Genomic DNA, 23,651 nt, shown 5'->3' with positions numbered 1-23,651 from the left:
ATGCATAACTAAGAATTACTTCAGAGATACTCAAGGTCTTCAGTCACTACTTTATTAATGTTTTGGGGCTTTTTTCCTCAAGTAACACTTGCTATTAAATAAAACTTAACGTCTTTCCAGACACCTTTTAAAAAACTGTTTAAGACCAGTGTGAACCAAATTTCTCCTCCTGCCTCCTCTCCATTAGTAAAAAAGATAAAAATCCAGCAAGTTTTCAGCTGCAGAATTTGACAGAAATTTGATAGGATTTGTTCTTTTCCTTAGGAAGGAGTTTTGAAAAAAATTAGTCAGTTTAATTTAAAATCCAGACACCTTTCATCCCATGTTAGGTCAAATGTAGTAAGAAATTATTGTTTATGACTTAACTCACTCAACCTGACAGTTAATAGTGATAATGAAGCTTCATAACATCAGTTATAGCAAATCCATATTTAGTTTTTTTTAAATGTCCTATGACAAATAGTCAAAAAATTACAATGTTTAGCATTTCACTACCTCACAGTTGATCAGATTTCTCCCACACACTACCATGCAAACATTGACCTTTTACTATAGATATCAGATTATCAGTTGAATTTTGCCACTGATTATTAAAAGGACTATTTAAAAAAAAAAAAAAAAAACCCACCTGGTTTTCTCTCAAATTCATTCACAAGAGATATGCTTGCAAACCTGGAATTTGTCTGACCATTAGATCAAAACCAGTAAACTGCACTGCCACAATTTCTGTTATGTTGAGTAGGCAACAATGATGTTTCCCTCTTTGTGCAATATTGCAACTTCTAGACTACAGAAAAGTTTTCATGGCCCAGACCACTACAAGTGTGTTATGTAGAATCTAAGCAAATAGTATAAAGTAACATTTCTTTTCCAGTTCCTTTGTAATGCTGTGACTTGACACTTGACTTACAGCTTCCAAGTACCAATTTCCATCTATAAAACTTTAGTACTGTTTTCTTAACTGTGCAAAGCAACCATTCAACTAGATTTTATTCTACGTAATGCAATACTGTAGAAGGCATTTACCTCTACTTAGTTGAACTTTCTAAAAGTGTGGGGTAGCTATTAAAAAAGACAGTACTGTTACACAAATAAACTATATAATCTAGAGCTTACTAGAAATGGTGCTACCCACAAGGGTTGTCCCTGCAAGTTTGCACTCATGAGACCAGAACCTCCTGAAAAGCAGTGACAGCTTAAGGTTCACCTCTGAGTTACCACAAACATTTGATATAAGCAGTTTTCTTAAGCGTTTTCTACAAGCTTGCAGATGTCCTTAGGGAACAAGCATCCCTTTGATCACATCAGCCCCCATATGGATATGGTCATCCATGCTTGTCTTTCATCATTTTGCAGCACATTTTGCTCCAGTCTAGACTCACAGACAGTTGATTAACAGGAGCAGTTCATGCAACTGCATTCATTCAGTTAAGCACTCCACAACCAACATACCCACCACGAGCTCATGTACTACCCATTCAGTCAATATAGTGACAAAATGTTGAAAACTTTTCTACTATACTAGATTCTTTAAACATTGCAATTTGTTTAAAATTATCACTCCCACATACTGAACCTTGCTGTCCCAAACAAGGAACTTTGTCATCAGTAAATGACTGCTTGCTTTTTGAGTACTCTACCTACCAAAAGCAAATTTCCTATTTCATTCTCTCTCTTCCTGAATAATTTCTACATAGTTCAAAGCCAGTATGTTTATGGGAGACAAAGGCAAGAGTTTGGAGTAAAATCTCAACACCAGATGTCACCAGATGCAGATTAAGGCCAAAAAGTTCCAAACCTGAAAGGTTACTGTCAAGACTACAGCTTAGCAATGTTATTAATAGTTATGTATATTAATTTTTATTAATATACATTAATAACAAAAGAAGTTCTTGATGATTGAAAAAGACATTCAAAAGATCATAAATGTGCACTTGAAGATCTCATTATGATACACAACTCTGCTTCAAGTAATAGTAGCAATCCAAGTAAAAGATTTACATACTGATTATATCTTGTTCCAGAATTAGTTTGCTTTCTATACCTGGCTAAAATCTTCCATTGTAAGAATTATAATAAAAGCATTTTAAAGAAAATAAATTGAAAAGTCCTGTACAAAATGAAAAGATGACTGGCAGAAAACCAGAAATATTACCAATTATATTCTCCTCATGGCCTACAATTTAGAGATAATAGTGTATTTGAACCTAGCTCACTAAATACACAGTTAGTATTTATGACCGATAAATATCTTCTTCATACACAAAAGATATGGCCGATACTGCAATACTAAAAAGCCTAAGATGCTGATCCCATAAGCAAAAGAAGAAAGTAGGGAAGGAGGGAAGACCTAGTTGCCTCAGGGAATCAACTGCAACTAACAATTCTGTGGTATCCAGTGCAAAATGGATGAAACTATTAGGAAAAACAGTAGTGATCAAGGAAGATCTACGGTTCTAGCTGAAAGTTAAAAACACATCCTGTGTCTCCAGGTGGAACTTGAACTTAATATTCAAAGTGCAACAAACAACAGTGAGAAATAAGTTTGATGAGACACTTCTGCTCCCAGGTAGCATTAGTTTGACTTCTGTAGCCTGTTCTTCTAAATCATAACTGTATGCATTCATAACAAGGTTTATGCCTAAAAATTTTTAAATTCCCCATCATGTTAAACTTCTTTTTTCTTCCTTTTTTATGATTTGCCAGGAAAATAGTAAGTTTTGGCTACTTAAAAGTTAAAGTGATTACAGAGCTCAAGAATTTACAAATGATTTTACAGTCAGTCTCAACTCTTGCTAAGATCTCTGAACTCTGTAATAGCATACAAATATAATTTCCATGGTAAAACATGAAAATCTGATTTGAAAGAGATATTAAATAATTATAATGCCCAGTGAGCACCACTTAAGAGTGGATTAAAATATAATACAGTAATTACAACCATAAAATCAGATAAAAAATAACTACTGGTGAGCTAAATAATATGACTTTGTTAAAAAGAAAAAAAAAAAGCTTTACAGCACAAATTAATTAAAATAATTATGAAATGCTTACAAGATTTTTAATCACTTCAGCACCAAACTGACATATAAAAATGGACCAACACAGAAAGTCCCTATTAATTACTAATTTTCAACAGCAGAAATAAGGTCTAAATAAACTCTATTTTCATTTCCAATTCAAAATGCTCCCGCATCGTTAAAGAACACCAGTCTTTTCAACAATTACAATTAGAGTTCTTTTTTCCAGATACTTCAACACAATCCTAGTTCAAAATTATTGGTGTCAGTAAAATGCTTTACAATATAATTAAACGTGAACATAATTTTGCACATACAATTAAGTATTCTTTAACCATACTTTAAAAAAATCATTAGCATGATTGAATACATAACAAAGATTGATCAAATGTCACTTATTACCACAGTTTCATCATCAGTTCATTGTATGAACACCCAAGATTCAAATTAAAAACCAAATTAGTTAATCTATATCTGTCATGGTATATTGAAGAGATCATTTGTTCTGTGGTTTCTTATTAACCAGCAGTACGTTGTTTAATAAGAAGACATATTAGACTTAGTTGATATTTTCACTTTTTGAGATTCAGATTTTCTTAAACAAAAAAGCAAAACAATTTTTCTCTGCATTTTAAAAGTTCAATCAGCACAGAAACTGAATGTCCTTTACAAACTATGGAAGTATCAAAACTACTCAATAGTTATGTCTAAGTACTTTTTGGGCTTAACTCATCATACGAAATTAAGTTCTGAGCAGAACCGTAAAACATTTGTTTTGAAGCATTGGACACTTTTACGGGAATAGGCATCTTTATCTCTTGAGATGAGAACCTGCTGAATGCCAAACACCAATGCAACGTTCAGAGGAGTAACTGTAGGAAGCCCAAGTGAAGGCTGGACATCTCAAACTTCAGCAGCCCAGAAAGAATACGCAGCTCTTAAATCAACTCAGACCTTAGAAAGGATAATTCCATCAACACTCATCTTGTTCTAATGAAGGATGGTTTAGAAACATCTCCAATTAAATAAGAAACCATAACATGATACATAAATATTAAGAATTACATCAACTTTTTAGACATATCTATCTACAGCAAAAATTTCAAGGCATTAGAAGTACACAGAATGATGCAATTAAATAAGCTCTTTCACTGTGGATAAACAAAAATACATATAAATATGAAAGTTTTTTAATGGACTACATTTCATGAAAAACTTGGCCTGCACATATATAGACACAACATATATATACACAAGAGATTCATATTTTAAATCTCTATGTGCATAAATAACAAAAACATATGCAAAGTATAAATTTAAGGCGATGACATGAAAGTACTTTATTACAACTCCTTACTTGTGGCATTATTTACACAACTGCAGAACTATAGAACTATTTTCCCAAACAATACTATGTAATATCTAATAAAACTATCATTATTTAAAATAATTCAAATATAACTACTTTATGTCCCTTTTATTATTGTGGAAAAAATTACAACTTTGTCAAGAGAAAGGAAGGTATTTTTAGTGCAAAATGAAACCAGTAATTGTCCCAATTAAAATATCATATGTAAGAAAACCTGTAGTAACGCTCCAAAACAGATGGCCAGAAGATGCGTTCACAGTGGACACAGCAGAAATACTGAAATATTACTGAACCTTTGAAAAATGTAGCTGCATTTCAAATGAACTTCATAGAATCACAGACTGGTAGGGGTTGGAAGGAACCTCTGCAGATCATCTAGTCCAAACCCGCCTCCTAGAGTAGGATCACCTACAGCAGGTTGCACAGGTCCAGGCAGGTTCTGAGTATCTCCAGAGAAGGAGACTCCACAGCCTCTGGTCAGCCTGTCCCGGTACTCTGTCACCCTCAGAGTAAAGAGGTTTTTCCTCATTTTCAGGTGGAATGTCCTGTGTTCCAGTTTGTGCCCCGTTGCCCTTCTCCTGTTGCTGGGCACCACTGAGAAGAGTCTGGCCCCTTCCTCTTGACACCCACCCTTTAGATATTTCTAAGTGTTGATCAGATCCCCTCTCAGTCTTCTCCAGGCTAAACAGACCCAGCTCTCTCAGCCTTTCCTCATCAGAGAGATGCTCCAGTCCCCTCATCATCCTCGTAGCCCTCCGCTGGACTCTGTCCAGTAGTTCCCTGTCTTTCTTGAACTGGGCAGCCCAGACCTGGACACAGTATGGGCTTTTCCTTATGGGAAAGTCAAAGTACAGCACTCTTTTTATGTTCTTAGGTATTAGTCCATTACTTCCATTTTCAGAAGAAAGGAGAAAATATATAGCAGCAGTAAAAGCTTTTTTTTTTTTCTTTTTTTTTTTTTTTTAAGTAATTTTCTGCATTTTTATTTTTCCATTTCTTGTTACTAAGATTCAAGGGCCAACTCTACAATAAGATTGGTGATTACCAGTGCAAGAATCTGGAAAGCTAATAACACAGAATTTATTTTACTACAATAACACATAAGGACAGATCAGGGTGTGCAGAACACAGATGCAAACCCCAAGAATTTTTCTGTAAAGCATGTAAAATCAATCTTCCTAAACTTGCCCTTACAGAAGATGCAGAATATTTATACTAAGTTGAGTTGTCAATACTACTTTTATAGTTTATTGTAATGCTAATGAGAAGCTGACATAAATAAAAGTATGTTGATAACAGACTTTTTTTTTTGTTCCCCTAGGACTGTCTTCTTGCTAATTTAGAGAGAATGCCACACAATTTTAACATCTTTTACCAATGTTTATTGACACCCAAGACTGCTTTTATCTACAAATGCTCAGCTTTCTCCAAATGGCTACCTCAAACTCTAATGTAATTACCAGATGTCTTATGGAAACTGAAGAAGCTGAGACTCTCCCAAGCATGAAACCAGCCAAATGCTAAACATCTGTAAATTATGGAAACATAAATCCTGAATTAATTTTTACGTTCCTACACCACGTTTCTTCTGCTTCATTTAGGCTTGAAAGCAAAGTGGAAGACAGCATGCCACGTGAGTGTGACCTTTTACAAACCACGAGAGATGGTTCATGATTTAGAGCAGAAAAGCTCTACTAACATTACAGGAAACAGAAAAGATAACTAGTTATAACAGATTCCTTATATTATTGAGCTATCTATTGATCCTCCCTCTCAATATTTTTTGTATAATTCCTAGAGCAACCTGAATGATGGTAACACAGAGATAAATGAAATTAAGTAACGTTTTATCTTCAGAGTCCATCTGGTCTATAACATTGTTCTATTAACAAACTCAAAAATTCCATTAAACAAATGATTCATCAAAATTATTTTCTGGAGTTTAAGCAGACTGAGATTATGATTAAATTAACAGAGTAGCTTGGCTGTTTGAAGTCGACTGAAATGTTCTGCAGTGTATGCACAAGGACAGTTACTTTGAGAAGAGATGTGATCCATAAGATTCTCTTCAGCATGCAGTTACCCAGCATCAAGAAAATAATATGACACAGTAGCAACAGGAATATTATTTTCTTCCATGATAACCTTAATTAGCACTTTAGGATATCTACAGTAAATATAGATTGTGAGATTTCTTTTTAAAAACAAAAGTTACAGAATTCATATCAATCATACATTTCCCTTTAGCTACAGTACAGCAGATACAGTATAAAGATTGACGTGGTTTAGCCCCAGCGGGTAGCTAAGTGCCACGCGCCGCTTGCTCACTCCTCCTTGGGAAATTAACTCTATCCTTGCCAGAACCAGGACAAGATAAAAAGACAAAAGCAAAAAGAAATGGAGAAGAGCAAAGCACAAAACCACATAATTTATTCAAACTACATTGTGTATCCATCAAAAAGCCAACCAGATCAGGCTTCCTTACCTGAGGCATCCAAAAGTTTATGAAATGACAGTAGTACACATCCATCATTGCCTATCTAACAACTAAAGCTTTATTTTAAGCTTACATGTACTTTGGTGTATTTTTCTGGCAAAAGAAAGTAACTGAGTGGAGAGTCTTCTAGACAAAAAGAAAAAGCCCTAAGAATATTGAAAATGTGCGCTTGCAGCCCAGAAAGCCAAACACGTCCCGGGCTGCATCAAAAGAAGTGTGACCAGCAGGTCCAAGGGAGGGGTTTCTCACCCTCTACTCCACTCGTGAGACCCCACCTGGAGTACTGCGTCCAGCTCTGGCGGCCCCAACATAAAAAGGACATGGAGCTGTTGGAGAGAGTCCAGAGGAGGGCCACGAAGATGCTTAGAGGACTGGAGCACCTCTCCTACGAAGACAGGCTGAGAGAGTTGGGGTTGTTCAGCCTGGAGAAGAGCAGTCTCTGGGGAGACCTTAGAGCAGCCTTCCAGTACCTAAAAGGGGGTCTACAAGAAATCTGGAGAGGGACTGTTTACAAGGGCATGGAGTGATAGGACAAGGGGTAATGGCCTTAAGCTGAAGGAGGGTAGATTTAGATTGGATATTAGGAAAGTATTCTTCCCTGTGAGGGTGGTGAGGCACTGGAACAGGTTGTCCAGAGAAGCTGTGGATGCCCCCTCTCTGGAAGTGTTCAAGGCCAGGTTGGATGGGGCTTTGGGCAACCTGGTCTAGTGGAGGGTGTCCCTGCTCATGGCAGGGATGATCTTTGAGGTCCCTTCCCACCCAAACCATTCTATAATTCTATGAATATTGATATAAGCATAAAATGACATATAAAAAGTCAGACTGGAAGCAGATTATTTTTGAAGTAACAAAATACATTGCTTTAAAAATATTTTTGATAGCAATATTTTGCTAGCCTAAATACAGAAGTATCCCCTTATATTTTTCATATTCATTTACATTTTAAGTAAAAAAATACATCTACAACAAAAAGTTTTACATAAATTTACATTGATAGTGTAATATTACATAAATATCATTCTCCTGCCCTTAGTTTTTGATCACTAGAAATACTGTAACATCCTAAAAGGGCATAAAGAGCATTATCAAATATTCAGGATGTAAATATGTGCAGGCTGAACCAAAATCTGCTATGGTAAGCACTGGCACAAGAAAAACTCACAGTCTGCGTAATGAAAAGATGGAATTAATCTTTCCAAGAAGATAATCAAATATTAAGCTACATAAGAAATATTTTTCTATCTCATCATTGACAGGCTAGTGTTGCAAATATATGCCTGGTTCTGCTTGGCAACATTTTGTTAATACTCTGTTCATTAATTTAACAAACTATCAAGAGAGTATGTTTAGAATGGGCAAGCATTATCTCTTGCATTTCATTTAATTAAACTCTGTTCTAGCAATACGACAGTCAGCATTTCATGAAGGGAATTATTTTAAGGATGAAGGTAAGAAAATATTTCAAAGTGCCCTGCTAAAACATGAAAGCATAATCTAAAATTACCCCTGCACACACTGTAATTTATCTATAATATTAAAGATGTTATTTCCAGAGTTCATAATTAATTGGATTCCACAGAGAAATTTTTCAGGCATTCCAGATAGCAAAATGATGCACAAAGGCACAAAACATAGTGCCGAAGGGCAACCATAAACAACCACTGTGACTTGCCCGAATTACAACAATCATTGAGCTTAATGTGAAATGAATACTGGCTGCCTTTTGTATGTGGTCATTACTCTGCTGCAAAGAAATTGCCATTGAATTTTGATTATATTGCCTTAATAAAAAGTAATGAAAGTGGCTCATGCTCTAGTGGCTTTCTTTTAAATGATACACGACATTGATCTTGCAAAGGCCAGTGTGCCACAAATTGATTGAGTATGACACCTCATCTGAGGAAGGCGATGTTACCCCACCATTGTAGGTATGGTGGTTTGACTTCTTGCAAACATTTTACCTAAAGACTTCCAATGAAACATCAGTTAGCAGTTAGGTTAGCTTTTAAGACTTACCATCGATCCGACTAACAAGTTCTTCTAACATTTTCACTTTCTTTTGAATTCCTGGCTGTGCAAACGTGTAGTTATCCTGAAGAAGAGATAATATATAAGCTTGTGGGGAAAAAAAAGAAAAAAGTTTCTTTTCCTTCAATTACTTAACTCAACCCATGTATTCTTCTATGTTTTCTTAAGGTGTTTGTGTTTTGTTTTTACATTTCCTAGGTATGCTTCTACAGTTAAGTAGTAAGTCATCACATTGTATAGTCCTACTTCAAGTCCCTGTCTCCAACAGCATACCCTATAGCTATTACTGCATCAATTGCTCTCTGCTTGCTAATCTAGTACCTCTGAAGCTACAGCTTTATTGCAGAAGTCAAAGTAGCTTTAAAGGCTGTCATCTAAAATGCCAAAGTGGCCACGTTAGAGATCTTTTAAGGTGATTTTTTTTCCTCATAAATTTACAGTTTTATCACAAATAATGAAGGAAATATGAAAATTTAGACCCTAATCAGTGACAGGATAAGAATGTGATCTTTAGAAGTTCATAATAATACCTTCCAGCAGCATAGGAAATCACAAGTCTATTTCAACGGAGTCATGACTGTTCTGAACCCAAGGTTACAGTTAGTATCATGAATCAAAATCTAACACACAAGCTATATAGCTAAAATGGCAGGGTATTTGCATGTATTTGAATGAATTAACTCTAACTGGATTTTTTATTTTTGGATTGCAGCTCTATAATATAGACTACAGTTTGAAATACATCTCCAGTCTAACCCCAAATTGATCAGTCTTTTTAAACAAAGACATTATTTAAACACACAGCAATGTTTGAGTATTTGGTTGACAATTCCTCCACTCAACTCAGTCTGTTATGGTTTTCTATACAGAGAGATTCAAGAAAAGACAATTACTAATACCTGTTTTAAAAGAAAGTTGCTATGTAAAATTGTTTTCATGTAACCACTACATACACAAAAAAAACAGGGTAAAGGATTTTTTGCCTCAACTGCTATTGTCTGAATAATTCTTTTATGAACACCAGTTGGAGAGCTAAGCAACTATGCCAAAAATCATTCTAAAAAATTTTTCATTGATGTTGGAATATTAATTTTTCTCGACTTGATATCAAATTTAACTTGGCCTTAGAGTAAAGGGATGAGTATCAGTTTATTTTTAATTACCAAAAAAAAAAAGCCATATTGACTTCATTGACTATATTTACACGGGTTTTTTTAATTTTGATTTGGTTTATGAAATTGAATTGCAATTTAATCTTCCAATTCCAGAAAATTGCCATAAAGTATGAAACCTAAAAGTTCATAAGGGAAAATTATACACTAATAATTCTGTTGGTTATAGTACATCAGACAACAACAGTGATTTACAGTATCAAAAAGTTTATTATATGCTCTGATCACTTGTAACTGACCATAGTAGCCATTTAAAACATTATAGCAGAGTTCTCTACTGGCCTAGGAACAGCACTTGCAGAGTATTCGATATTAGAAATCAATATATAAACCAAAACAGTGTTGACGAGGAAGCAAGAATAATTCTCTGAATTTTGGAATTTTCCACAGGAATCACTACAATAGGCAAACATTTAATCTTGTTGGCGTTGTCTCTCAAACAGAACATGAGCATCCTCAGTAGTACAACAAAGTATCAAAACTGAAAGAATGGAAAGTCTCACACAGTTCAAATCTATCATCTTATTTCAGGGACAGAGAAACTATCCCATGCACTGGGACAGTACCTTTTGTACAACTCTGACACACTCCTGTATTAGTTATGTATCATATCCAGGAAACAGCATCTTTAGGAAATAGTACAATAATTTGTTTCTACAGAACTTTACCTATGAAAACTATATATTTTTTCAAATGTTTATATACTCTTCTATTTAAAGTTAACTGATCTTTCTAGAAGTAGTACTGTACTCAAAGTACAGCAATATGATACTCAATTATTTAACCTATAGCAGATCCTCTGTAAAAGTATCTTCACATATTTAACACTGAAAGTCAACACAGCGCTAAAATACTACTACTTCAATCATTAGTCTCACCCCAGGTGGTGCAACTCCCAACTGTGATCTATGAATCTGAAACTGTTTTCTTGCTCAAATCATCATTCACTCCATACACACTTGGAAACGCAAGGCCAAACTGCCATCTTGGATTTGAAAACAGATAAATTTGCTCTTCACTATATTTTATCTTTTGCTATTCATCTATTTTTTCTGTTCATTATTTCAGCTACAAATGAACACAGCTGTGAGCCTCTCCTACTTGTGCTGACTCATCTAAGTGGAAAGATCTTCTTTGGCTCCTCCAGTCCTCTCTTCTAATTAAGCTATGCTGTACATATATTCCCTCCTATGACACTTGTAATTGACTTTCTGAAGTTTGTGAAACTGAGAGAAGGACTTTCTAAACATAAAAAGTATTCTGTTACCTATTACTCCTTTTGTGCGTATAGGTGGAGGAAAAAGCTAGTAATACAGTTAAAGAAAAAACATGTCAAACTCATTAAATTTATGAATTATTCCTCAGGGCGATATAGAAGTACAGTGGTTAAGATTTTCATTCTTCTACCATACAATTTAATTAGTGATACCAGCTTCAAAATTTGAATCAACTTTACTCTTCTACCTCCTCCCCACCAAGTGGCACAGGGGGATGGGGGAATGGGGGTTGCGGTCAGTTCATAACACTTCATCTCTGCTGCTTCCCAGGGGCCACACGTCCTGCCAGACAGCCTGTGTGGGCTCCTCTCCACGGGCCATAGTTCAGGAGCCTGCTCCAGCACGGGCCCTCCACAGGCTGCAGCTTCCATCAAGGCACATCCCCCTGCTCTGGCATGGGGTCCTCCATGGGCTGCAGGTGGATATCTGCTCCACCATCATCCTCTATGGGCTGCAAGGGGACAGCCTGCCTCACCATGGTCTTCTCCAGGGGCTGCAGGGGAATCTCTGCTCCGGCGCCTGGAGCACCTCCTGCCCCTCCTTCTGCACTGACCTTGGTGTCTGCAGGGCTGTTTCTCCCACTTTTTCCTCACTCCTCTCTCACAGCTGCTGTGCAGTCTTTTTTACCCTTTCTTAAATACGTTCGCACACATGCACCACCAACATCACCAATGAGCTCTGCTTTGGCTACCGGCAGGTCCATCTTGGAGCTAGCTGGAACTGGTTCTGTCCAACATGGGGCCTCTTCTCACAGAAGACACCCCTGCAACTCCCATGCTACCAAAACCTTGTCACATAAATCCAATCCAAGTTCTCTGCTATCTTCTGAGAAAAAAGCATTCCAGTATTCAACTCTCCTGCCTGTTTTCCTTCAGAATTGTGGGTCCTCACAGGAATGTTGCATTACTCATCCAGCAAATTTTTGTTACATTTCCTTATTTATTCCTTGTGTAGCTTTGAGCATCGATATTAAGCAAAAGACAGAACTCTGAAAAAAGTAGTAAGTAACTGAGAACAGGATTGTCTTGCCTCAACAGATCTTCAGTAAACAGTTAACATAAAATGCCTTGTATCTCTAACCACTGTTCTTGATGCTTTCTAGTAAGTATTCACATATGACAAAGTATGCATGAATACAACAGATCTATGACAAAAATTAAAAATTCATGCATTAGTGTGCAGTATCTAAATTCCTTGATGTTCTGCTCAGGTAGCATCCAACTTACTTTCAGTGAACTAAGTTAACCTTCTTCACAGCTGAATAGTTATAATATCTAGTTCAGACTCCGACACATAATTAGTTTCACCTTACAGTACAGGAGGTTAAGACTTTATAATGTCACAAGGGCTCAAAACTTGCCTCACTCTGAAGTCCTTGTGTTAGTAGTCTGTACCTACTCTGTAGAGGCTAGTATAATCAACTCACTGCTCTGCAACTACAACTAGGTCTGTCAGGGCTTCTCCTCAAAAAAATAATCATTATAATTGAAAATAAAATATTTCAATTATTGTCTTCACTAAACATGAAAATATGTATTACATAATTCCTCACTTTTTTTTATGGTTAGCGAACTTCTAAATGGAAGAAAGTTGATTAGAAAGTGAAAATAAAGAAAAAATGCACTGAACAAATTTAACAGAGACTATCCTCCCACACTCACAAAAAAAAAGACAGAGATCCCAGTTTCTAAAAGCATGATTAACCACTGAGTATCAAATCCCATCCATAGTGCCAGCTAGCTCTATTCTGAATGATGACAGTAAGATATAACTTGGAAAGGTATTTACCTTGAAAATTAAGTCCTTGAGTAACATTTTCTGTGGATACCCTGAGAAAGTGATATTGAGTGAACTAAGGATGGTCTTACTTGCATTCTGAATATCCTCCAAATGTTGCAGTATCTACACTATACACTGCTAGCATTTCTTATTTGTCTATCTATCTAGAACAAAATACCAAAGTAGATTCCAGTATTTTCAACCACATATATCAATGAGATTCTTATTAGTCACTCTGATGCATATTGTAACAAACATATTCCATTTCTAATTACGACATGCAGCCACAGTACTGACAGCTATTTGTTCAAAATATTACTAACTTACAATGGAGTGCTAAAAAGAACACAGATACTTTACAAGTGCACATTAAATCTACTTCCAAAGCAACTGTTCAGTACGTTCAACATATCTCCATGTTACTTTAATTTTAAATCTCTTCCAGAATACTACGAGTACTTCATAACAATGAGTCTGTAATAAATCTGAAAATCTTTCTTTGACTTCTTCAGTTATTTCAATTACACATGGAAAATGGAATGTAAATAGCATTTGTGGGTGCCATCTGGTGTAAAAGTACAAAGGCAGCTATAAGCATACACAGAAGGAATCAAATGCATACTGAGTATTATATACAAACATAGTAACATATGTATATTATTAATTATATATAATAAATTTGTAAGTGTAATCTATACACATATATCCTTCTGTATATATATAAAAACATATATATACACACACACACTTTATATATTTACACACACAAATGAAAACACACTATATTACTTTTTTTACTCATTCCTTAGGAAATATTTTCAAGTTTCAAAATGCAACTTTTCATAGAATCATAGAATGGTTTGGATTGGAAGGGACCATAAAGATCATCTAGTTCCAACCCCCCTGCTGCGGGCAGGGGCACTCTCCACTTTTCTTATCTACATATCAGAAATTTTAACATTTTAGATCCTTTGCCCTTCCGCACTGATTTATATATTTTAAAATATATAGAAGGAATTTCAGAGTATTAAAAGTTGTTTCCCAGGGTCAGAAAATTAAATAAATTTGCAACTCTCTAAGCTAAGAGCCTTGGGGATACAATGCTCTCTGAATGATACAGAACCTTACTGCACTACTTAATGTATTGCACATAAGACCTCAACTACAGTTACCATTATCAGGATACTTTCTATTTTGAAAATTCAGATTTTGCAGGCTTTAGCTAAACAAAGTCCCCCAACTTTTCTTTAAATAGGTGATGACAGGATAATTTTAACAGAGGAAGAAAGCTGAAGAGGAAAGGAAAACAACCGTTTATATCATCATGGAAGGAGAAATAGAGCCAGTCAAATTGAAAAGAAAAAACACTGTCAATAATTTGATGATAATAACTGCAGCCAAGCACAAATATAGGCAGAGTGCTTCTAATCTTTTCAGGTCACACAAGCTGTTCACCAACAATGTACTGATGAAAATATCAGAACCATTTACAGAAGCAAATGCAAAGTTTTGACACAAAGTCTTCATGTGTTGTTTGCTTGTTTTTAATACGGTTTTACCAATCAGAGCACTTTTAAATATAAAGGATACATTAAGTAATCTGTATATGGCATATCTACAGCTCTAAGTTTTCTACTGATGTATATTTAAGAATTCCTATACATCAATTTAGATATGTTCAAGTAAATTATCACATGAACAACAGATGACAAAAAAAAAGCTTTCTGACATTCTATATTTTTCTAATTATGTCAGTGTTCTGGTTTCAGCTGAGATAGAGTTAGTTTTTATTTCTAGAAGTCAGTATAGTGCTGTGGTTTGGATTTAGTATGAGAATAATGTGATAACACACTGATGTTTTCAGTTGTTGCTGGGTAGTTGTAGTGTCTACACTAAGTCAAGGACTTTTCAGCTTCCCATGCCCTGCCAGGTGCACAAGAAGGTGGGAGAGCAGAGCCAGGACAGCTGACCCAGCCTGGCCAGAGGGATATTCCCTGACCATATAACGCCATGCTCCGGATATAACTGGGGAGGCTAGCCGGGAGGTGGGATCACTGCTCAGAAACAGACTGGGCATCAGGTTGCAGTTTTTCTCCCTTCTGCATGTGGTGAGCAACTGCATTTGTGCATCACTTGTTTTATTGTTATTATTATTACTATTATTATTATTCTCTTCCTTTGTTCTCCTATTAAACTGTCTTTATCTCAACCCACGAGATTTTTTTTCCATTCTCCTCCCCACCCCCTTGGGGGCAGGGGGAGGACTGAGTGAGCAGCTGCACAGTGCTCAGTTACAGGCTGAGGCTAAACCATGACAGTTAGAAAGGGATCTTCTCAATTTTAATTTTTCAACTCATTTAAGTACTTCATTCACATTTGTGAAGCCTCTAAGCAAACTCCTATTTAAAAATCTTGGTTCACCTTGCTCCCAATGTTATGCGAAAATGTGGGGGCAGGTGGGAGGGAAGCATGACACTTGTATGATCATAGCCACCATGTATATTAACACTATCAATGGTAAGCAAAGTTTACCCAAAATCTCTCTTGAAGCTGGAAATTATAATGTAAATTGAATCTTAAAGACAGTTCAGGTGAGAAAGAGTGCACATCCACAAGAACACACATACACACAAGTGTGCTGGAGCATGCTGTGTGCACATATTTCATATCATATTCCACAATTACTCCAAGATACTTCCTTTGAAAGAAAGGATCTTTCAACCTTTATATTAATTAAGCCGGACTCTTGAAAACTTAAAAATTTCCTAAGCTGTAAGAAAGAGATTTACAAAGTGTTGCAGCCCAAAATTTTCTACACTGAATACGGTATTTTTTTCCCTACATAACAGGATGGAAAAAGCAGTATCTTATTAAAAAGTAGGTGCTGATTCTCATGTTATAATAGTATCCATAGTCTCAGAATCAAAGACTAAATCTTCTGTTGGGCTATGTAATGAAACCACAGTTTTACACAACTCAATATATTATAAATTACAGAAACTTAAAATAGCAATAAAAGAAGTGCTCAGGGTATATTTTTGGATTACGGTAGGCCAGACAACAGTTCAAATCTGGGTAAGAGCTAGAAATCATAAATATGGCCACTTACAATCCCAAAAGCTGATGCTGTAAATTTTATGTAGACGATAAAATATTTTCATTCTGAAGCATACTGATAGCACCATATATTTCATCTAAATCACAGAAAACAATGTCTTTTATGTAAGTATTGAGAACCAATTATTACTAGGTTTGTTCTCTTCCTGAAAATTTTACTTTCAGTGCCAGGTTAGCAAACTGCATTATTGGCTTCCAAAGAGACACAAGCTCCTTAAGAGCTTCTGAAGACACCTGTCCTGAAGAAAAACTACAGCCCTCAGGATACGTCCTCCTGATGCCCTCAATTTTCTATTACCTGAAGTCCCAACAAAGGCTTATTGTTACAAACTTAAAATTGGCTAGTGGGCCAAACAAAACCACCACCTTGTGTTTTCCCTTTTAAGAGCAGTCAGCAGCAAATGCCTACAGGGGACAGTAGGAGCAAAATAAGGCCGCAGTGATGCACTTGCGGCATTCTTGCAGTTTCCAGCGCTGAGACTTCCCTAACTCAAGGTGGTATCCTGGTAAAGTTGTTTAAAGATTTTTCAACCAAACTTCAAACTGTTCAGGTTCTAAACCCATGTAAGATGCTTTTCATCCTTTGCTAAGTAGCCCCGCAGCTTAGTTACTCAACCACTCTTTTTTTTTTTTTTTTTTTTTAAGCCTATCACTCAGCAGTATTACGAGATACTGTCTAGGTCCTGCATTAGAAGAGATAGGAAGCAACTACTCCCTATTCACCTTCTTCATGCAGCTCATCATTTTAAAGACTTCTACTACATTTCTCCACTTAACTAAGTCATCCAAGCTGAAGAATATAATCCATCACCCAGAAACTGTTCTATACCGTTGATCACACTTATCTTGCTCCATTATTATCTTTTTTTAACTTTCAATATATCATTTCAAAATGGCATGGACAGAAGGGATTAGAACAGCATACTGAAGACAAGGTCATTTTAGGTTTTAAAAGTAGTGAAGTAATGTTTTCTCTCTTGATGACTACTTATCTAAACCCTTCTCCTCCCTACGTGGTAACAGGCAATGCTTCTACCATGGATGCTTAGCTTCTTTATGAACTTCTGGTAAAGGACTATATCAAAATGCATTACGGTTTAATTGCATTTCCAAACAGTTGTTCACAGGCTCACTGATTCCTTCCAAAACCTGCCAGATTTGTGCTGCTCTACAAGAGTTATAGAAAATATTAAATAATATGGGTTTTATCCTTTAACCACTAATTCTGGTTATTTTTATACTTTCTACGCTTTCCTGATGTGCATGTCTCATTGTCTGTGCTCTTCTAAATCCCCTTGAAATCATTTTCAAAATCTGATGTCATATCCACCCCATTCCATTCCTCTCACACTAAAGCAGTTTTTATCATTGATCATCTTGTTTACCCATTACCAGAAACCCTCATAGGAGATAATCACAGATATATTTCAAATTGAGCAGAGTTAGGAACTGCTTCTGAAATTCTTACTGTGCATCCTGATGCACAGTATCCTCGTGATGCATTCAATCTTCTCAAGTGATGGGGAAGAACAGAAGTCTTCCAGTGACCAAGCAAGCCACTAGAAATTTCCAAAAGATCTCTCACGGACAGGGGCTAGTCCAAACTCAGCAATTTTCATACAAAGCTTACTGTTGTGGCACATTCCTACCATACAGTTTAGTGATATCACAAGCAATGGATTAAATTGCAATTCCTCTACATCAACGTACAATTTCTACTTTGCAAAGTAGACACTGATGCTATCGCACTCAGGCTCATTGCTAATGACAGTCTCAGTGTAGATGAGTTTAAAAATGTCAACAAATTAGATTTTTTGTACAAATGATTCTTCAAACTCAGATTTTGGTATATCAAGAGTTTCAGGATCTACTTTGAAATAATGTGTATGAGGTCTGATCATCAACAACCATGATACAGTCCTTAGCTGCTCAGACTAAATCGACTCAGAGCCATACAGGAAGACCACAGCAGATACGCTTTTTTTACATTTTAACTATTCCAAGTTTTGAACAGACAATAACAGACATAATTTAATTACTGTCACATCGAAAGAACAGGACTAACATAACAATTGTGTTAATTACATTCCAACAGCTCCTAGTTACAACAACTCTGCTGCCTGAGTTTGTTTATTAACTGACTAGCATTGTTCAATTTTTTTTTTCTTCAAGTACTAATAAAGTCTTCAAAGACCTCTATGAAGAGGAGCTTCAAACAAGACTTTGAAGATCTGAAGGACCTTTGGAAAAGGAAAAGTCACACAGGATGACACAATACTGAATGTGTTTTGCCCTCAAAAAAGTCTGCCCTTAATGGTATTCACTCTTAACAGTAATTTATGCGTATTCTGTGTATGAAAATTTTCTTGAACTGAGAAAGGTAAAAGCTGCTTACAGAAAAATTTCTAGACTCTTGTTCTACTTTGAATCTTCTTTTCCTTTACTCTAAGTTTAAAACACAATAAAACAGTATTTGCTCCAACAGATTATGTCAGAAAAATAGAAACAGACATCCAAGCATGAATACAGAAAGGATTCTGGATAGAAGCACCTGTTGTGGCCATGCTTAAGTTTCAAAAGATCTGAGTCTCAGCTATGGCATGCAGATAGATTAACAGAAAAATACCATTGTGGTGGGTTGACCCTGGCTGGGGGCCAGGTGCCCACCAGAGCCGCTCTGTCACTCCCCTCTTTCATTAGACAGGGGAGAAAAAGTGTAACAAAAAGCTTATGGGTCGAGATAAGGGCAGGGAGAGATCACTCACTAATTATCGTCACAAGCAAAACAGACCAAACTTAGAGAGGGAATTCATCTTATTTATTACTAAGCAAAACAGAGTAGAGGAATGAGAAATAAAACCAAATCTTAAAACCCCTCCCCCCACCCCCTCCCATCTTCCCGGGCTCAACTTCACTCCCGGCTTCAACCTCCGCCCCCCTCAGCGGCACAGGGGGACAGGGAGTGGGGGTTACAGTCAGTTCATCACATGGTGTTTCTGCCGCTTCTTCATCCTCAGGGGGAGGACTCCTCTCATCGTTCCCCCGCTCCAGCATGGGGTCCCTCTCACGGGAGACAGTCCTTCACGACCTTCTCCAACGTGAGTCTCTCCCACGGGCTACAGTCCTTCACGAACTGCTCCAGCATGGTCTCTTCCACGGGGTGCAGACCTTCAGGAGCAAACTGCTCCAGCGTGGCGTCCCCCACGGGGTCACAAGTCCTGTCAGCAAACCTGCTCTGGCGTGGGCTCCTCTCTCCACGGATCCACAGGTCCTGCCAGGAGCTTGCTCCAGCGCGGGCTTCCCACGGGGTCACAGCCTCCTTCAGGTGTCTCCACCTGCTCCGGCGTGGGGTCCTCCACGGGCTGCAGGTGGAATCTCTACACCCCCTCATCCTTCCTCCATGGGCTGCAGGGGGACAGCCTGCTTCACCATGGTCTTCACCACGGGCTGCAGGGGGATCTCTGCTCCGGCGCCTGGAACACCTCCTCCCCTTCCTTCTGCACTGACCTTGGTGTCTGCAGAGTTTCTCACATCTTCTCACTCCTCTCTCCGGCTCCAAAAGCTCTCTCTAACTGGTTTTTTTCTTCCTTCTTAAATATGTTATCACAGAGGCACTGATGGGCTCAGCCTTGGCCAGCGGTGGGTCCGTCTTGGAGCCGGCTGGCATTGGCTCTATCAGACACAGGGGAAGCTTCTAGCAGCTTCTCACAGAAGCCACCCCTGCAGCCCCCCCCCCCGCTACCAAAACCTTGCCATGCAAACCCAACACAACCATTTAGGGGTATCGTTTGATAAGTGATTACTAAAAATGTTGAAGTTGTCAGTTTCTCATTAGAAGAAAAGCCATTCTACAATCCTGAACAGGCAGAAATGCCTGCCCTAATCGTGGAATCTCTTTCTCCTGAAATTTCTCATGTTTATGACTTTACAATTAATATCTAAATTTGAAAAACTGGATATTTGAATTTTAAATTCTTCATAATTTAGAATTGCTTTACAGAAGTCACTGATAATGAAAAGAATAAAAGTAATCCCAAGCTATCATTTATTCACCAGAACAGAAGTCTCCAATCAACAGTAAGCTCACTTTCGGCAAGACAGAGCAATCTGTTTGCAATCATCAGCAGTAATCCCTATAACTGTATTTCTTATCATTCATAAAGTTTTGCAACACAACTTACGCTTTAATTCTAAAATAAAAAACTGTTACTTTATAAGTGTTATAAAACACAATTCTGATCAAGCATCTATTGTTTTTCCTTAGAATAGGCATAGCTTCAAGAAAGAAACCACCATGTTTTGTCATTCTCAGGATCCAACTTGGACAAGACACTAGCATAAAATGAACAATCTGAATTTCTGGAAATTACTAAACAGTTATTACCATATAGAATTTCTATCTCACAGATGGAGTTACAGTGATAGTAGCTGCAGGAACAGACACTGAGTATGAATATGCAGCTCAAATATTAAGAGAACTACGTACAGAAATAACTACTGCTAGCATTTCTGATAATTCCTGACAGGGCTTCCACATTTCTAAAACATACATCTCTGACTGGCATTAGGATCTGTTTATACAGAAATTGGGGCATGACTGCAGTACTGTCTTTCAGTATCAGCTATATGATGTTAGTGGAGACTCTGAAGACAGTTATATCATATATCACATTTCCCTGAACACACCGCATTTGCGGTGCTATGTTCAGCTGAGGAAGGAGGAAGGAAAGACTACTTTCTCCATTTAGGTAAGCTTACCAGAAGCTCTGGGCTGATGCACACTCAGAAATCCTAGACAAGCTATCTCTGCATTTGCACAGGTAGACCCTGCGGTACCTATGATACAGAAACTTGACCCATGCCCGAAAGCACACATGCGTGAGACAGGCGGTTCACGTGACAAGAGACAGATAACAGACACATGCAGACACTTACTGTACATATCCCTTACATCTGTCTATCTTGGCTAATGAACCCATATTCTCATATATCAGATCTGCAATTTATCATAACGCTAAACTAGCTACCCAAAAGAAACTTGTCTTGCAGGAGGTTAATGGAAAGGTACAAAGAAAGCTATCTTTGACCTATTTTTTCCTTAAAAATAAATCTTTGGAAGGTTCTGTGAAGAATTTTCAGAAAAGCTAGCATCAGTTATTTCTGTACGTACTTCTCAACATTTGAGCTGCATATTTATCTGTTCCCACAGACCTCTGAAAGGCTTTCCAAGAAGCATTCCATCCATCCATCCGTGATTCAGACTTGAGGCACACATTAGCAACAAACTTTCCATAACCCAGGAGCAAGAAAGAACTTTGCAGGATTCCCTTTGCAGATCATAAATCTTGCTATTTAATCAGTCATAGAAATAGCTAATACATACCTCAGTATACTACAGTCCCTCAAAATTAATCATCTCCCTTTTATTCTAAAAATTCCCAAGCTCTGATAAGTAATTATATTAATATTTTATTGCTATTGTTAATACATCTGGTTAGATCATTATGCAATGCATATATTTCCCCTTTGGTTATTTTATTACCATTACATTTGAACTTAAAATGAAGAGTTATACTCTTTTATACATGAACATTACATTTTCAGGTGGCACAGATCAGCATGAACTTTTTACTTGAATGTTAACGGGACTCTGTTGAGGAAAATGTTATAAAGGATGATTTAGTAATAAAAAAGATAATTACAATGGATATATGGGAACATCTATTTAATTAAGTGGAAAAAGTACTTATCCTAAAGTTCTAGTTTTCCCACATGCACAGACATTATTCCTACAGATGAAAATGCAAAAATATTCATACATCATCCATGGTTTAGAAGCATTCTAAAGACAACCAGCTTTACCATAAGCACGGTGGATGGACATCAGAAACATTTTATCTTCTGATTGTTCAGCTTGAAATGCAAGACAAAATAGTCTTGGAAATTAATTAGCTGTAAAATAAACCTAAGAATACATGATTCTTCTTCACAATAGAAAAGCACCAAAACACTGTTATACAGATTGCAAAAGGGAAATTACCAACTAACGTGTTGAAAATAATCAAGAATATCTTATTTGGACATATTTTGCACATGACCACATACATCCTCAGAAACAGGTTTTCATAAATCATCATTAGAGCCTCTTGCAAGAACAGAGGCTGGAGACAGACTGGCTGGGGAGGAGTTCTATGGAAAAGGACCTGAAAGTCTCAACAGACAGCAAGCTCAGACTGAGCCGGTGGTACACCCTGGCAGCAAAGGCAGCCAGCAGTGTCCTGGTCCAGTAGATGAAGAGAAGTGATTATCCCCACTCAGCGCTAATATAATGAAAGTGTATAACTGATTTGTTTTAACACACTCCAGTCAGATCTGTCGTTACCTCACCCCTTCATGCCCCAGAATGACTGCTGTGGTTTAACCCAGAAGGAAGCTAAACACCACACAGCCATTTGCTCAATCCCACCCCAGTGGGATGGGGGAGAGAAACAGGGGAAAAAAAGGTAAAATTCATGGGTTGAGATAAGATAGTTTAATAGGACAAAAAAGTAAGGGAAAAGAATAATGATAAAAGAATATACAAAACAAGTGACACACAATGCAATTGCTCACCACCCGCTGACCAATGGCCAGTCAGTTTCCAAGCAGTGGCCACCTTGCTAGCTTTCCTCCTAGTTTATACACTGAGCATGAGGTCATATGGTATGGAATATCCCTTTGGTCAGTTGGGGTCAGCTGTCCTGGCTGTGCCCTGTCCCAGCTTCTTGTGCACCCCCAGCCTACTCATTGGCAGGGGAGTAAGAAAAGCTGAAAAGTCCTTGACTGCTTGGCAATAACTAAAACCATCAGTGTGTTATCAACATTATTCTCATCCTTAATCCAAAGCACAGCACTGTATCAGCTACTAGGAAGAAAATTAACTATATGCCAGCTGAAACCAAGACAACTGACCAGTGTTTTTTTTTTTGTTTTGTTCTGTTGTCAGGCAGTTCAGCTTTGTGAATCTGCTCACAACAGGTAGCACTCAGCTAGGGACAGACAGGAACAAGCATTCTGGTGCAGCCAGGAGCATAGGATTATTACAGTTTGATGTAAATTAGCATATGCCCTTTGGGGCAGAATTTGATCTTAAGTTTAGTGGTTCCAGATCCTACCTCACCCATCCCCACCTAGTTCTTGCCCCCCACCAGTGGATCTGGTGATCGTGCATCCAGTATGCAAGTCAGTTAGAATCATAGAATAATGCAATGGTTTGAGTCGGAAGGGCTATTTGAAGTTCATGTAGTCCAACATCCCTCCATAGGCAGGGACATCTTCCACTAGATCAGGTTGTTTAAAGCCACATCAAACCTGACCCCTGGACTGGATGCAGTACTCCAGATGGGGTCTCAC

At 37.4% G+C, this 23,651-nt stretch overlaps 1 protein-coding gene across 1 annotated transcript in view; it reads right to left on the bottom strand.

Moving 5' to 3' along the window:
* Positions 1-23,651, bottom strand: part of TBC1D22A (TBC1 domain family member 22A) — a 180,386-nt gene that overhangs the window by 87,946 nt on the left and 68,789 nt on the right. Inside the window, exon 10 of the mRNA XM_075742366.1 lies at positions 8,903-8,978. Coding sequence (XP_075598481.1) covers positions 8,903-8,978 — 76 coding nt within the window. The remainder of the gene's footprint in view (positions 1-8,902; positions 8,979-23,651) is intronic.

This window comes from Balearica regulorum, chromosome 1 (assembly GCF_011004875.1).
Source record: "Balearica regulorum gibbericeps isolate bBalReg1 chromosome 1, bBalReg1.pri, whole genome shotgun sequence".
Lineage (NCBI taxonomy): Eukaryota > Metazoa > Chordata > Aves > Gruiformes > Gruidae > Balearica > Balearica regulorum.
The sequence above is the reverse complement of the archived record's forward strand: the minus strand, read 5'-3'. Positions and strand labels throughout refer to the sequence as shown.